The sequence below is a fragment of the Primulina eburnea genome, chromosome 1, assembly GCF_022965805.1.
Source record: "Primulina eburnea isolate SZY01 chromosome 1, ASM2296580v1, whole genome shotgun sequence".
Taxonomy (NCBI): Eukaryota; Viridiplantae; Streptophyta; class Magnoliopsida; order Lamiales; family Gesneriaceae; genus Primulina; species Primulina eburnea.
The window spans coordinates 64,869,790-64,883,331 of NC_133101.1; the positions used below are offsets into that span (position 1 = coordinate 64,869,790).

The 13,542-nt window shown below is 34.0% G+C and overlaps 2 protein-coding genes across 2 annotated transcripts; both read left to right on the forward strand.

Moving 5' to 3' along the window:
- The first annotated feature begins 483 nt into the window (after nt 1-483).
- Nucleotides 484-2,813, forward strand: LOC140842205 (DELLA protein GAI1-like). The gene has a single exon (XM_073210001.1). The coding sequence runs from the start codon at nt 856-858 to the stop codon at nt 2,542-2,544; it is 1,689 nt and encodes a 562-aa protein (XP_073066102.1). The 5' UTR covers nt 484-855; the 3' UTR covers nt 2,545-2,813.
- A 3,889-nt stretch (nt 2,814-6,702) lies between these two features.
- LOC140842221 (uncharacterized protein At4g22758-like) lies at nt 6,703-7,969 on the forward strand. Its single transcript, XM_073210002.1, has 2 exons — nt 6,703-7,408; nt 7,613-7,969. The coding sequence occupies exons 1-2, from the start codon at nt 7,177-7,179 to the stop codon at nt 7,789-7,791; spliced, it is 411 nt and encodes a 136-aa protein (XP_073066103.1). The 5' UTR covers nt 6,703-7,176; the 3' UTR covers nt 7,792-7,969.
- The last annotated feature ends 5,573 nt before the right edge of the window (nt 7,970-13,542 follow it).

Sequence of the window (13,542 nt, forward strand, 5' to 3'; positions counted from 1 at the left end):
ACATGATTTAGATGGATAATATTCACATACATATATGATTTAAAAAAAATTTATAGACCTCATGTATATGTGGCTAAATTTAAGTTATTAATTGTATCATGAAATAATGTCCCTACACGTACATATAAGATGAAATCAACATCAAATCTCTGTATACGCCTAAACTAGGCATATAAAGCTTTTGCACCTTCTCAAACGTATGTCGATTAATTTCATGAATATTCTTCATACCTATTGGCTATAGGGTGTGACCCTACTCCAACAAAACATGGAAGATAATTGATTAGACCCCATAAATATATATATATATATATGTATATATGTTCGAGGACAATAACAGATTTGATATGACAACTGTAAAAATTGTTCTTCATAAATAAAAAAAGAAACTATCGTATAATAACAGAGAAAACAAAATATTATTTATTTCTTAACGATAATAACAAACTAATAGTAATGGTAAATTTCAAACATGGCAAGGAATAATAAGAAAGCCCATAAATTTTTACCGCAGATGTTCATATCTTATCTGTTTCTGTAGTTGTAATATTCAGTTATGACCCCATTGAAGAGCGTCCCCACCTCCATGAAAGCTCCTCTCTCTCTCTCTTAAAAACCATTGTCATAGTCCCCAATAGCATCTGGTTTCTCTCTCTGTAAACCCCACACACACTGAAGTGAGAGTGAGAGGAAGAAAAGCTTTACTGGGAGAACAAAAACTAAGAAACGGAGTAAATATGTGTAAACAAAACAAGTTAAAAGCAAGGTTTCCTCCAGGCCTCAATGCCTAGATTCCTTTTCCTAAGGGGGAAAAATAAATCTTGAAAATTTAGAGGTCATCCGTGTTGCGAGATAATGAAGAGAGACAACTTTAATCCAGAAAATTATTCCAGAAAAGCCAATATGTGGTGTTCGGAATCCGGGAAACAGCAGCAGAGCGATGCCGGATTTGATGAACTGTTTGCTGTGTTGGGCTACAACGTGAAGCCCTCCGACATGGCGTCAGTGGCGCAAAAGATTGAACAGCTGGAAGAAGTTATGGGCAGCGTCCAGCAAGAAGACGGCAACGTCTCTCACCTTGCCTCCGAACAAGTTCATTACAATCCCTCAGATCTCTCCTCATGGCTGGAATCCTTGATTTCAGGGTTCAACCCTTTGCCAGAGTTGGATTCATCTGCCTCTGCTGTAATCCTGGATCCATTTCTCGAACCCAACCAGACGGCACAGGTCCATTCTGATTTCGGATCGGAACTTATCGCAATACCCGGACCAGCTGTGTACACCAGAACTAAACCTCCTCCTCCACCGGCTCCGGCGTCATCAACCCCGAGAAAGAAGTTGAAGTCGGTGCCATATTCAGAAAGTATAGGCGCTGCTCCGTGGAATTTCCCAGATGAGTCGACTCGGCAGACCTTCCTTGTTGACTCACAGGAAAAAGGCATACGACTCGTCCACTCGCTAATGGCCTGTGCGGAAGCAGTTCAGCTAGATAACCTGAAATTGGCTGAAGATTTGGTGAAAAATATCGGGTTTTTGGCTGTTTCACAATCGGGAGCCATGAGAAAAGTTGCTACATATTTCGCAGAAGCTTTGGCGAGAAGGATCTATAAATTGTTTCCCTCAAATCCACATGATTCCGCCTTCACTGATTTGTTACAAATGCACTTCTACGAGACATGCCCGTATCTCAAATTCGCTCATTTCACGGCAAATCAAGCGATTCTTGAAGCATTTGCTGGCAAAAACCGCGTACACGTTATCGATTTTAGCATGAAACAGGGAATGCAATGGCCTGCGTTGTTACAAGCGTTGGCCTTGCGACCCGGCGGCCCGCCAACTTTTCGATTGACAGGAGTTGGCCCACCACCTCAGGACAACACCGATCATCTGCAAGAAGTTGGGTGGAAATTAGCCCAATTGGCAGAAACAATCAATGTCGAGTTTGAGTTCAAAGGATTTGTAGCAAGTTCGTTAGCTGATCTTGATTCTTCCATGTTCGATATTCGGGAAAGCGAGTCAGTAGCCGTGAATTCCATCTTCGAGCTGCATCAATTACTAGCAAGGCCGGGAGCGATAGAGAAAGTATTGCAAGTGGTGAGGGTGATGGAGCCTGAAATCTTTACAGTGGTTGAGCAAGAGGCTAATCACAACGGGCCGATTTTCTTGGACCGGTTTAACGAGGCATTGCATTATTATTCAACCCTCTTTGATTCGTTAGAGAGTTGCGGTGTGGATGGGGTCGTAAGCGAACAAGATAAGTTGATGAGTGAGGTGTATTTGGGGGGACAGATATGCAATGTGGTGGCTTGTGAGGGAGCGGACCGGGTCGAGAGGCACGAGACGTTGTATCAATGGAAGAATAGATTGGTTTCATCTGGGTTCGAGCCGGTTCACTTGGGTTCGAATGCGTACAAGCAGGCTGGGATGTTGCTGGCTCTGTTCGGTGGTGGAGATGGGTATAGGGTGGAGGAAAGTAACGGGTGTTTGATGTTGGGTTGGCACACCAGGCCACTGATCGCTACCTCGGCGTGGAAACCGGGTTAACCCGAGTAGGCCCGTCTGAATGGACCCAGGGTTGAGTAGTTATTGGCAGAGTACTATCTGCTTAGCTGGGGGTACATTTGGCCAGGTGGGGTTGGACCCACAACTTTTTAATTCGACCAGTTTCTAAATTTTATCATTGTTCTTTTTTTCACTTTGTTACAATCTTTCTTAGGTTTTTTCAAAGTTACGTTTTATTTGGCTTTATTGGGTGAAAATCTCGTTGATCTGCACTATTTATAGATTTTTCCAAAGTAAACAATTATTCATTATCGTCCAATTTAAAATATTTAATAACTGATTTCGAAATGTTGCATGGCTCAAGGTGACAGTTTTTTTTATCCAAGAATGCAAATAAATATAACATACAACAATTTAAATATCATATCTAAGCTTATCTTTTTAGCATCAACTGCGCTAAATTTCTCGATGTTATAGAAAATGTATGCACAAACAGAAAGGTACACGAGTACACGAGAATCAACGAACTAGTATTGCGAAGAAAAAGGTAGGACAATGTTTAAAATAAAGCAAATCGAGGTCTGTATGAAATACAATGTCCTTAAAACAGATTCGTCTCCTCCGGTGTGCTTCGAGAATGAACTTGGACGTCTGTTTCCCATCATACAACGGAACAACCAGCAATACCTTATCACTAGATACGAGAAATGTACCTGAACTTTATCACGAGAATGCAGGGGAGTGTTTTTCGGATGTTATTTGAAGGACTATGTTGCCTCTATATATAGGCACACTTCGGCTCCATAGGAACAGCCACGGTTGGCCATCTGAAAGGCCAAAGGTCAGCAGCACCAAAAGTCAGTCCAGCTGGAGCACCAAAGGTCATGTTCCATTTTCGAAAATAAAAATAGCAAAAGCCAGGTGAACCGTTGTGGGAAATTTTGCCTTGATCGGTCCGACATTCGACGCACCCAGGTCGCGCTTGCACACAAGTCAAACCTTTTTCCACTGCAAATCGGGCCCATGATTTGGGCCACCCTGCGCCTGTGTGCGCGAGAGAGAGCCTCTCGACCAATCATTGTTACACATTCATAAAGTATAACACAATATAAACTCACCAATTCTATGTTCATTTTCCAATGTGGGACATCTCCCACTTACCATCTGCTAGGCCTTGTCCAATTTCTCATTCAAAGAACAAGCCCAATAAACCTATATAAGTCCAACACTCGATATATGTATCTATAACATATTCATAATTTTAATAAAAATCAAAGGAGAATTTGATAAAATAAGGCCGTGACCATTTTTGAGCACGTCAGACAAAGTCACAAGAATTTAAGTAAAATTTTGTCCTAAATTTATATCGAGTCATTTTCTTCCTCTTCTGGTACCAATATATAAAATTGGAGTTGTGATTTCTAACCTTGTTATTTTCACATCGTGACTCGATCAGGGGATTTTGGGTTGCATATTTGATGGAGGGCCCGGGGACGTGTTCAAAACATGATTAAGTAACTAATTAATGTTCAATTGTACGTTTACCTTATTCCGCAAAAAACGGAACCACCAATGAGCCTGAAATCAAGACATAACGGGCTTGATCCAAATCCAAATTGGGCTATTTTTGTAGAATGATTAAATCTAAGCCTCAGACTTGACCGTCAACTTAAACTGGGCTGGGTCCACCTTTCATAGGTCCATTGTCTATTTCATGTTTTTTCATTTATTTTAAATATATAATATTCCAATATCTTTATTTATTGTTATTTTATCTATTTTTTTAAAATCAATTTATCTCTATTCATCAATTACGTTAATTAATTTTCTTAATCTATATATAATAAAAAAAACACAAATATCACGTGACGAGATAAAGACTGAAAGGCACGCATATATGTGCATGACTCGGTGTACAGCTGGCACGTCGCACACATAAATGGAAAAAGGATATTCGCTTCCAACGTGGAATCTTCCCTCCGTTAATTAAATTACCAAAAACTTGTAAAATAGTATAGAATATCTTTTTTTTTTATTTTAAAAAAACGTCAAATAATTATTTTATTTATTGTTAAATAGAGACATTATATATTTTAGTGTAGTATGGCGAATATTTTTTGAAGATGTTTGGCGAGTTAATTCGAGAGGAAGTTTTGTGAAACAAAAACATGTGATAAACATGGGTTCGAGATTCAATGTCCTGAAAATTAACATGTTTTTTTGTTGTTAAAAACAAAAATATATGTCCGCCTACTGTACGTGACTAGGCGAAGTCTTCGAGGCACGTTTTAATTAATGTCGTCATAGTATAGTTATCAAGGTTTGTCAAGTCTTGAATAAAAGTTGAAACTTGTGACTAATATTTAGTCGAGGATAATTAATGGCATTTACTCATAGAAAACAAGATATTTGATTTTTATTATTGATTCAATCAAAAACAAAAATATCCTAATCGTTATATATAAAAAGACAAAAACTTGTGTGAGACGGTCTCACGAGTCGTATTTGTGAGACAGATTTCTTATTTGGATCATCCATGAAAAAATATGTTAAGAGTATTACTTTTTATTGTGAATATTTATAAGGTTAACCCATATTAAGATCCGTGAGACCGTCTCACATGATACTCACTCATATAAAATATAAACTCAAAACTTCCTTGTTTAATTGTAATATCCAGTTTTATAAAAATTTTGAACATATTCGAATTTTTAGTTAAATAAAAATATATTAAAATCATTATAAGAAAAGAAACAAAATAATATCATTTGATATAGTAATTGGTATCAACTTACATAAATAATCGGTGTGAACATGCATAACAAGTTGTCGGGTACTAATATAAAAGTATAATGACATAGACTAATGTTTGCTTTGTCTCCAAGAAATATTTCGACGCACATGTTTAATTAGGAACTACATTACAATACAACACGATGCGTATGTAAAATAATAAATATTATATATATGAATCTTGATCGTGATCATTAATAGATCGAGTTGAGCGATAAAATTTTGCTTTGTTTTTTTTTGAAAAAGATAAGGATAATATGTGAATTTTTGAAAGAGATTATAAATGGTAGTGACGAGTATAAGTGTACCACTTAAGCCTCGACTTTTTATATATAAGAGTGAGTCTCATGTGAGACCGTCTCACGGATCTTAATCTGTGAGACGGGTCAACCATACCCATATTCACAATAAAAAGTAATACTCTTAGCATAAAAAGTTATATTTTTTAATGGATGATCCAAATAAGAGATCCGTCTCACGAATGCGACCCGTGAGACCGTCTCATACAAGTTTTTGTCTATATATAATATCATTGAACCGCACACATACAATACAGATCATGATCATTAATAGGTCGAGATGATTTATAAAATTTTGTTATAGTTTTTAATCATTATTTGTATAAAGATAATACAATAATATCAAATATGTGATTTGTAAGCATAAAATGTGAATTTTTAAATTTTAAAACGAATTATATGTTGTGATTATGATTAAATTATATGAAAACAATTATTTATCTAAATGAATAGAGTATTTTCATACAAACTAATTGATGTTACAAAATCAAAACACTAAATATCTCAACTTTTATATATAAGATAGATATAGATACGAGGTATACCAAAGGTACATCCAGTTATAAATGATATAATTAATGCGCAGATAAATGTTGATTACATAGTTTAAAAATTTATTGATACACAGAATCAATAATGTTTTATTTTCCATGATTTTGTAGGATCAAAACCGATATCTTCCCTATTTCATCGAAACTTCATGAAGTAAACCAGAAAAAAATGGTTACAAGTTGGTGCGATTTTGTATAACGAATCTCTTATTGATTCGATTATTTTTATAATAAAAATATTATTTTTGACTTAATATATGAATCAGGTTTACTATGTGAGAATATCTCACAATAGACTTATTTTTCAAAAATGATTATAATATTTTCTCTTTACAATTTCATTTATTTAAAATATTTGAAAACTTTATCTTACTTATTGTATGATATTAATTGGCAATTATTTATGTATTTGCAATAATATAATATTAATATAATTACTAAGAAAAAAAATTCATCACAAATGAGGTGGGCCATATAAATATTTTCAAAACGGGCCTGGTGGTGAGATCACGAATGACGTAGGAAGATTTAAAGAAAGTCGCAAGCCTGGTTCAAACCCTAGCCCTAATCGCACGATATTGCCCAATAAAAGGAACGCGAGATCTTTTTCATTGTTATCTCTGCTCAATCGTGATCTATAATCTCTCTCTCTCTTTTCCCAGCCCCTTCCGTTTTCCTTCTTTTGCATCCCAGACTAGTTTTATTTTAATCGTGAATGGTAGAAATCTCGGCTGCGAAATTGATGATCAGCCCCTGTTCTTCAAGAAGGGGGATTTCGGTTTCTCTGGCTATTGCTTTCTGCTTTGGTTCTTGTATGGAAGGCTGGTACTACCGCTGCCTCGGCCTCGATCCCTGAATAAGAAAGCGACTATTTGATATTCTTCCCTTCGATTTTCACAACCTTTGTTCTTTCATTGTTATTCAATTACTTCTTCCTTTCAATTGTAAATTTCGTGTTAAAAAAGTATTTTTAAAGAAAGCCAGAGATTTTTTTTGAAAGCCAGAGATTTTTTTTTATAAAAAAATAAAGGATGTTGAATTATAAGCATAAGAAGAATCAACCCCTCAAGGGCAACCGGTTCTTGATTAGCGTTACGGTGCTCGGAAGCGCTGGCCCCATTCGTTTTGTCGTTAACGAGGAGGATCTTGTCGCTGCCGTCATTGAAACTACTCTGAAATCCTATGGGCGGGAGGGCAGGCTCCCTGTCCTTGGTTCCGATCTCAATAATTTTATGCTCTATTGCTCATTTTCTGGCACTGAAGGTACTGACTCTATGTTCATTTGTCGGTAGGATATATCCTGTTTTGTTTATTAATGGTTTCTTTTACATCAATTCCCTCCAAACTAAAGGTGTTTTTTTTAGAATTTGAGTTGCTTAATTTGATATATCGACTAGGTTGTTTCTATGAGCTGCTAATGGTTTTTGATGAAGATGGATATTTATTTAGATTTATCTTTATGTATAGCTTTGAGTCCATGGGAGAATATTGGGTCAGTTGGTGTCCGCAACTTCATGCTGTGCAAGAAGCCGCAAACTGAGAATGCCGTCGAGGGTGAGAAGGCACCTTCACTGTCTCGGAAGGCAGCTGGAAGTTGGAAGACATGGTTCCATAAATCTATGTCCCGCAAGATATCTTCTCATTGAGTTAAATTGAGTCCAGTCACTGGGAACTTTAGTAGTTCGTTTATGAATCATCCCTGTTGTTTTGGTGATGATTTGCTCATCAATTCCAAGCTTGTTTTCTGTTTTGTCATCAGATTTTCGAAGCACACGTGAACTAATATCAAAACTGTTCACCAATAAATTAGACTTGGTTGGTTGACATTTGGTTTATGCCCATCTAATTACTTCTTGATGTCAAATTACTCCTTTTTCCTGATTATTATATCATTAGTGCTATGTTTGCTTTTGTGATCTCGAACTTGAGTAAATTAACACGCATATTTGTAAAGACTGCCTTTAGTTCTTTAAACTGAAACTGCAGCTCGAATTCAGTTCAACAAGATGAAGGTAACTGAATTATTGTGTAGAATATCGTAAGAATGCTCATTATTATGAGTTATCGATCCATAATTTTCACTGCCATATTGTTGATAAGGTTTTCGAGCCGAGCTGGCACTTCCTTCATAGTCCGTCTATGCGATTATATTTACACAGCTCTTGCCAAATAAACCAAGTTCTTGGAGTTGCTTTGATATTGTATCCTTGCACGATCCTCCGACGATAACCACTTGCATCAAATCTGATTAAATTACTGAGTTTTACTTGAAAATTCGCCATTTGATATAGAGTAGTTTTTTTGTGAAACGCTCCTACGAATCTTTATCTGACGGGTCAATCCTATCGATATTCACAATAAAAAATAATATTTTTAGCATAAAAAAGAATAATTTTGTATGTATGATCCAAATAAGAGTTTCGTCTCACAAAATATGACATGTGAGATCGTCTCACACAAATTTTTGTCTTTGATATACATCCATAAACCAACAAAGCAACTTCAGTTTTCCAAATATCACCTCAAAGCTTGATGACGTCGAAAACTTATGTAAAGAATAACTACCCCATTTTATGAAATATTTGGTTTTTACCCGTGTTTTAAATGGCGGTCGAGGCGGCTTTCGATCGCACCGCCTATGCATGAGGCGGATGTTTTAGGCGGTTCAAGCTATACGACGTTGGGGAGGAGGGTCGAGGCGGCGAGCAAGCGGGCGAGGCATGCAGTCAAAATTTTTAAGTTATAGTCAAAAATTTTAAAAACCTAGTTAACAATTTTAAAAACCTAATAAAAGTCAACTAATTTTAAATATTAAAATCATAACACACCTCACTTTCTTTATTTTATTTTTGATTTTCACTCTTAACTATCAACCACCACACACAATCTGGCTGTCGCCGACCGCCACCAGCAGTCAGAATATTTAGGTTAGGCATTGCATATTTATTATTTATCATATATATTTTTTATAATATTTCAGATTTTGTGATTTCAAAAATCTTTGTTATGATGATGAATCTTTATTAATTGTACATTATCTAGATGATATTATATTTTGTGCTTAAACATTATTTAATTGCACATTTTATATAAAAATGATTATATTGCATGATTATTTATGATTATCTATAAAAAAAAATTACTTAAAGAAATTCAACCGCCTAAGCGGTAGGCAGTCACCGACCTCCGCCACCGCCTTGGTTTTTACACACCATATTGGCCTTCTTGATCCGCCTCAACACATTTCTCAGATAAAAAATTCCTTCTTAGACCGTATTGGAACCACCTTGACCTAGGATTCAGTTTTCTATATTGGAAAGCGTAGATCGGAGTTCGAGCACTTTTTTTATTATTATTATTATTATTATTATTATTTATATTCTGAATTGAATTCGAGTTTGTGAATTTAAAACAATAACACAACTTAACTCTTAAAGATCGGGATAAAATACAGGAATTTGAATGATGGGTTTGGCATATGGGATGAAACTTTGATTTATCAAAAACACTCCCATTTAACTAAATTATATAAGATGCAAGAATATCCCAATCTACTTTAAACTAAATGACGTGACGTTGACGGGTAGAAAATAATATTAATTGTTTATTATTTTGAAGTTATTTAATTTTTAGTTTAATTAAAAATTTGTGGACGTGTGAGTAATATTTTCAAAGTGGGCCTGAGTTGTGTTTCCTGAAATGTGCAATAAAAGAACATTCTTACAGAGGTCACTGATGAAGAAAGCCCAATTATATAATTGCCGCTATTATGTAAAAACCAACCACTCCATATTCATTGAATGAGACATTCATTCATTCACATTTAATTAAAGGCGCGTTTGGGTAGTTGATTCTTTTATCAATAATAATAACCAGCCTGTGAGGATCAGTACCGCGTGTGGGACACTTTCTCTTTATTATAATAATAATAATAATTCAATTATAGCTTTCCAATTTGGATTCAGATTTTATAATTTTTTTCAAATATTATAAAAAATATTGAAAAACAAGTTAATGGACACAAACATATTTTCTAATTATTTTTTAAAAAAAATTTAAACAGACATTCATTTTGTTGAAACAATTCCAATTCCAATTCCAATGAAGTTTCTCTTTAGGTCTAATCTTGGGAACATGAATGTTAATTTTTAATAAATTAAATGGTTTCCTCGAAATCAACCCATTTGACCTTGTAATAATTAAATAACTTGCTCTTCACACAAATATTATTGATTTCCCGCTGAAGTTTATAATTTTATATTCATATAATGTAAAATCATTAGTAATTTATATCATAATCACTAGAAAATACAATCCATTAATGGACGTGAGAATAATTGGATTCTTCCCGTGGATAAATTAATTAAATTCATTCCTAAATTAACAACATAAAGATAAGCATATATATGTTGGAGCATCACCATGTATAATATATAAAGTATATAACAAAAATTAAAAATAAAAAAAATTCAATATCTCAAGAACTGTTGAAAAAAGATTTGACAGTACTTTAAATTTAATACACACGGAATGAAACACATGTTTGGGTGAAGATCAATGGACTCATGTTAGGCTGATTAAAGGACGCTCTCTAGTTAGCTATCTAATTAATTAATTGCTGTTTAATACTAAATTGTCTTCAACCAATACATAATTACATCGCTCAATCGAACAATTTTCCTCTAACATTGCACAAAAGATCAGACAAATATTCAAGAAGGTACTAGCTAGCTAGCACCACAGAGTTGGCGTCGGATATATATGTATATATGAATCTTGAAATTTCATGTCAAAATAAGCCTGAATAAATATATATTTATACCATAGTATGGGCATATCTATACATATAGCTAGCTACTCTAAATATTTATGCTCTAAAATTATACTAATTCATCACTCGATATATTAGACTAATTGCAGGCTCATTGACTGTATGTATATACCAAGCTAATATGCTTTCAAAATGGAAAAGAAAGAAATACCAAAAACAGATAGAGTAGATGAACACAGTAACTACAGCAATTAATACAAAAACAGTAGTAATGTTTAACAGAAGGTACAGAAGGAAAAAAACGAGAGAAAACACTGCAAAGGAAGCAAGAGCATTAAACACTATTCTCCACAGCTTATTTCTCATATATTTTTTTCTGCGTTGTACCCTCTTTCTACCAATTCAAAAACAGCACTGAAAAAGCTAATCTCAGCTTTGCTACCATTAATTCTAATTCACAATGGGTGAAAAAGGGAACAATAGACTTATAACAGAAAGAACTTACAGCCTTTTTTAGGGTTTTGAGATCTGAAATTAAACAATTAGAATCCATGGTAGCAAAGCTTCTAATTCTCTGTATGTACCTTAGTTATGAAGAGGGTTGGGTCCTGTGTGTATTAATCTCTTCTCTTCTTCGTACGAAGCCTCATTCTTCGGATCAATACCTGCCATTTGTGAAGATGGACCCGAAGTTCTTGCGTGATACGGGGACGTTTCGAAGAACCGGGATTTTCTTGCCGGAGACCACTTTATTGAACTGCTGATGTTGTCACTCTTTTCAGCAGAAGATAGACAAACTTGTAGGGTTGAAATTAAGAGGAAAGCAAGAGAAAACGCTAAAATTCTTGCTGTGGAATTAGAATTAACTGTCATTGTTAACAGCAATGTTTAACTCCAAATCTGCAGCAATATTCGAGCAAGAAATTTGAGCGTAAATTCCTGGAAGAAGCTGTGATATATTTAAGGGTTCGATCACATGATCAGGACCCTTGATTCTTGGAAACTTCTTATATTTTCTTGTCTGAATCTTGGAAGTCTGAACCCTGTTTTCTTGCAATATTATAAACAAGAAGGGTTTTGACATTTATGTTAATTTGGGCATCTTCGTAATGCAAGTATACATAAAGAAATAGTTTAGTGTTGTTTGGAGAAATGAAAATGGGGGGAGTGGGACTGTCCAGTATTAATAGCCGTTGTCTGCGGAATATATATAAATAAATCTACATTTTAAATATGAAAGTGAAGGGTTTTTCATCTAATATTATTTATTTCTCTACTTCGATATGAATCTATATGGCAATATTTTTAAATACATTTACAAGATATCATTAGGTAAATAAATATTTAAATATTAAAAAAATTAAATGTCGGAGGAACGTAGATTGAATCTCAATTGGGAGCCCAATCCACGAAAACACAAATTAAGTATGAGTAAGTCTCTTATGAGATGGTCTCACGAATCTTTATCTGTGACATATGTCAATATTACCGATATTCACAATAAAAAGTAATAATCTTAGCACAAAAAGTAATATTTTGCATGGATGATCCGAATAAGATATATGCTTTACAAAATACGACTCGTGAGACCGTCTTACACAAGTTTTTCCCATTAAGTTTTATATATTATTACGATATAAATTATTCGTAACTATACAACTTTATTTCTTTAAAAAAGAAGCAAGTTTAAGGTCAAAACTAGCTTATCTTATCGCAATCATAATTCAATTTAAAACAAAGCTAAATTTAATATAAACTAGTTAGAAAAGTTTGCGATAAAAATGGGTCAACTCTCTCTCTCTCTCTCTCTATATATATACATGGTAGAACATCGAAAATAGCTAAAAGTCTTTCTCATAAATAAAACTACTTTGCAAGTAGGACATGATCCCTGTAGAATCCGATAATTTTATACTGCCAAAAAGTATATATTTATTTGGTACTCAGTGTGTGTATTTATATATAATATTTGAGCAATTGGAATGACAGGCAAACTTATATATATACAATGAGACAAGAAAATGACCAGATTTCTACAATTATTTTTGGGATCTTGCTATTGGACTTATCCATCACCTCAAAATTTTAAAATGTTTATATTTGGTGAACAATTTTTTCCCCTTTAATTTTTGGAACTGTATAATTACTTTGGCTTTCATATTTTAGTCGAAAAACTTCAGTACTTTATTATTCTCACGGTTTTGTTAGAATTTCTTCATGTGTCACTTCGTATTGTTTCTAATTTATTCTGAGACAAATATCTTAAATACCATTTTGTTATTAATAAGAAACAAAATATATATCGTCCAATCCAAAAAATTTAAAATTAATTTTTTCTTTTAAATAAATTCATCGCATCCTTCGTAAGGAAGATTCTACGTTTCTCGTTCTCACCCTTTTAAATCGTAATCTTAATATTTATATTTAAAAAATAAATGCGAGAAAAAGGTACTCCAACACATAATTTTATATTTTAGAAATATTTGGATATAATTGATGTAATATTGATTAAAGAGTAAAGATCCCAAAACATTATATTTTTGGTAGAAATTTGTACGTTTGACATTACATCATCAAAATATTAATTTCATTAATAAAAAAATATTTATTTACGTAATTATTCAAA

Coding starts and splice junctions, on each gene's coding strand:
- LOC140842205 (XM_073210001.1), top strand. CDS start 856: ATGAAGAGAGACAACTTTAATCCAGAAAATTATTCCAGAAAAGCCAAT.
- LOC140842221 (XM_073210002.1), top strand. CDS start 7,177: ATGTTGAATTATAAGCATAAGAAGAATCAACCCCTCAAGGGCAACCGG. Junction 7,409..7,612: donor CTCATTTTCTGGCACTGAAG/GTACTGACTCTA, acceptor CTTTATGTATAG/CTTTGAGTCCATGGGAGAAT.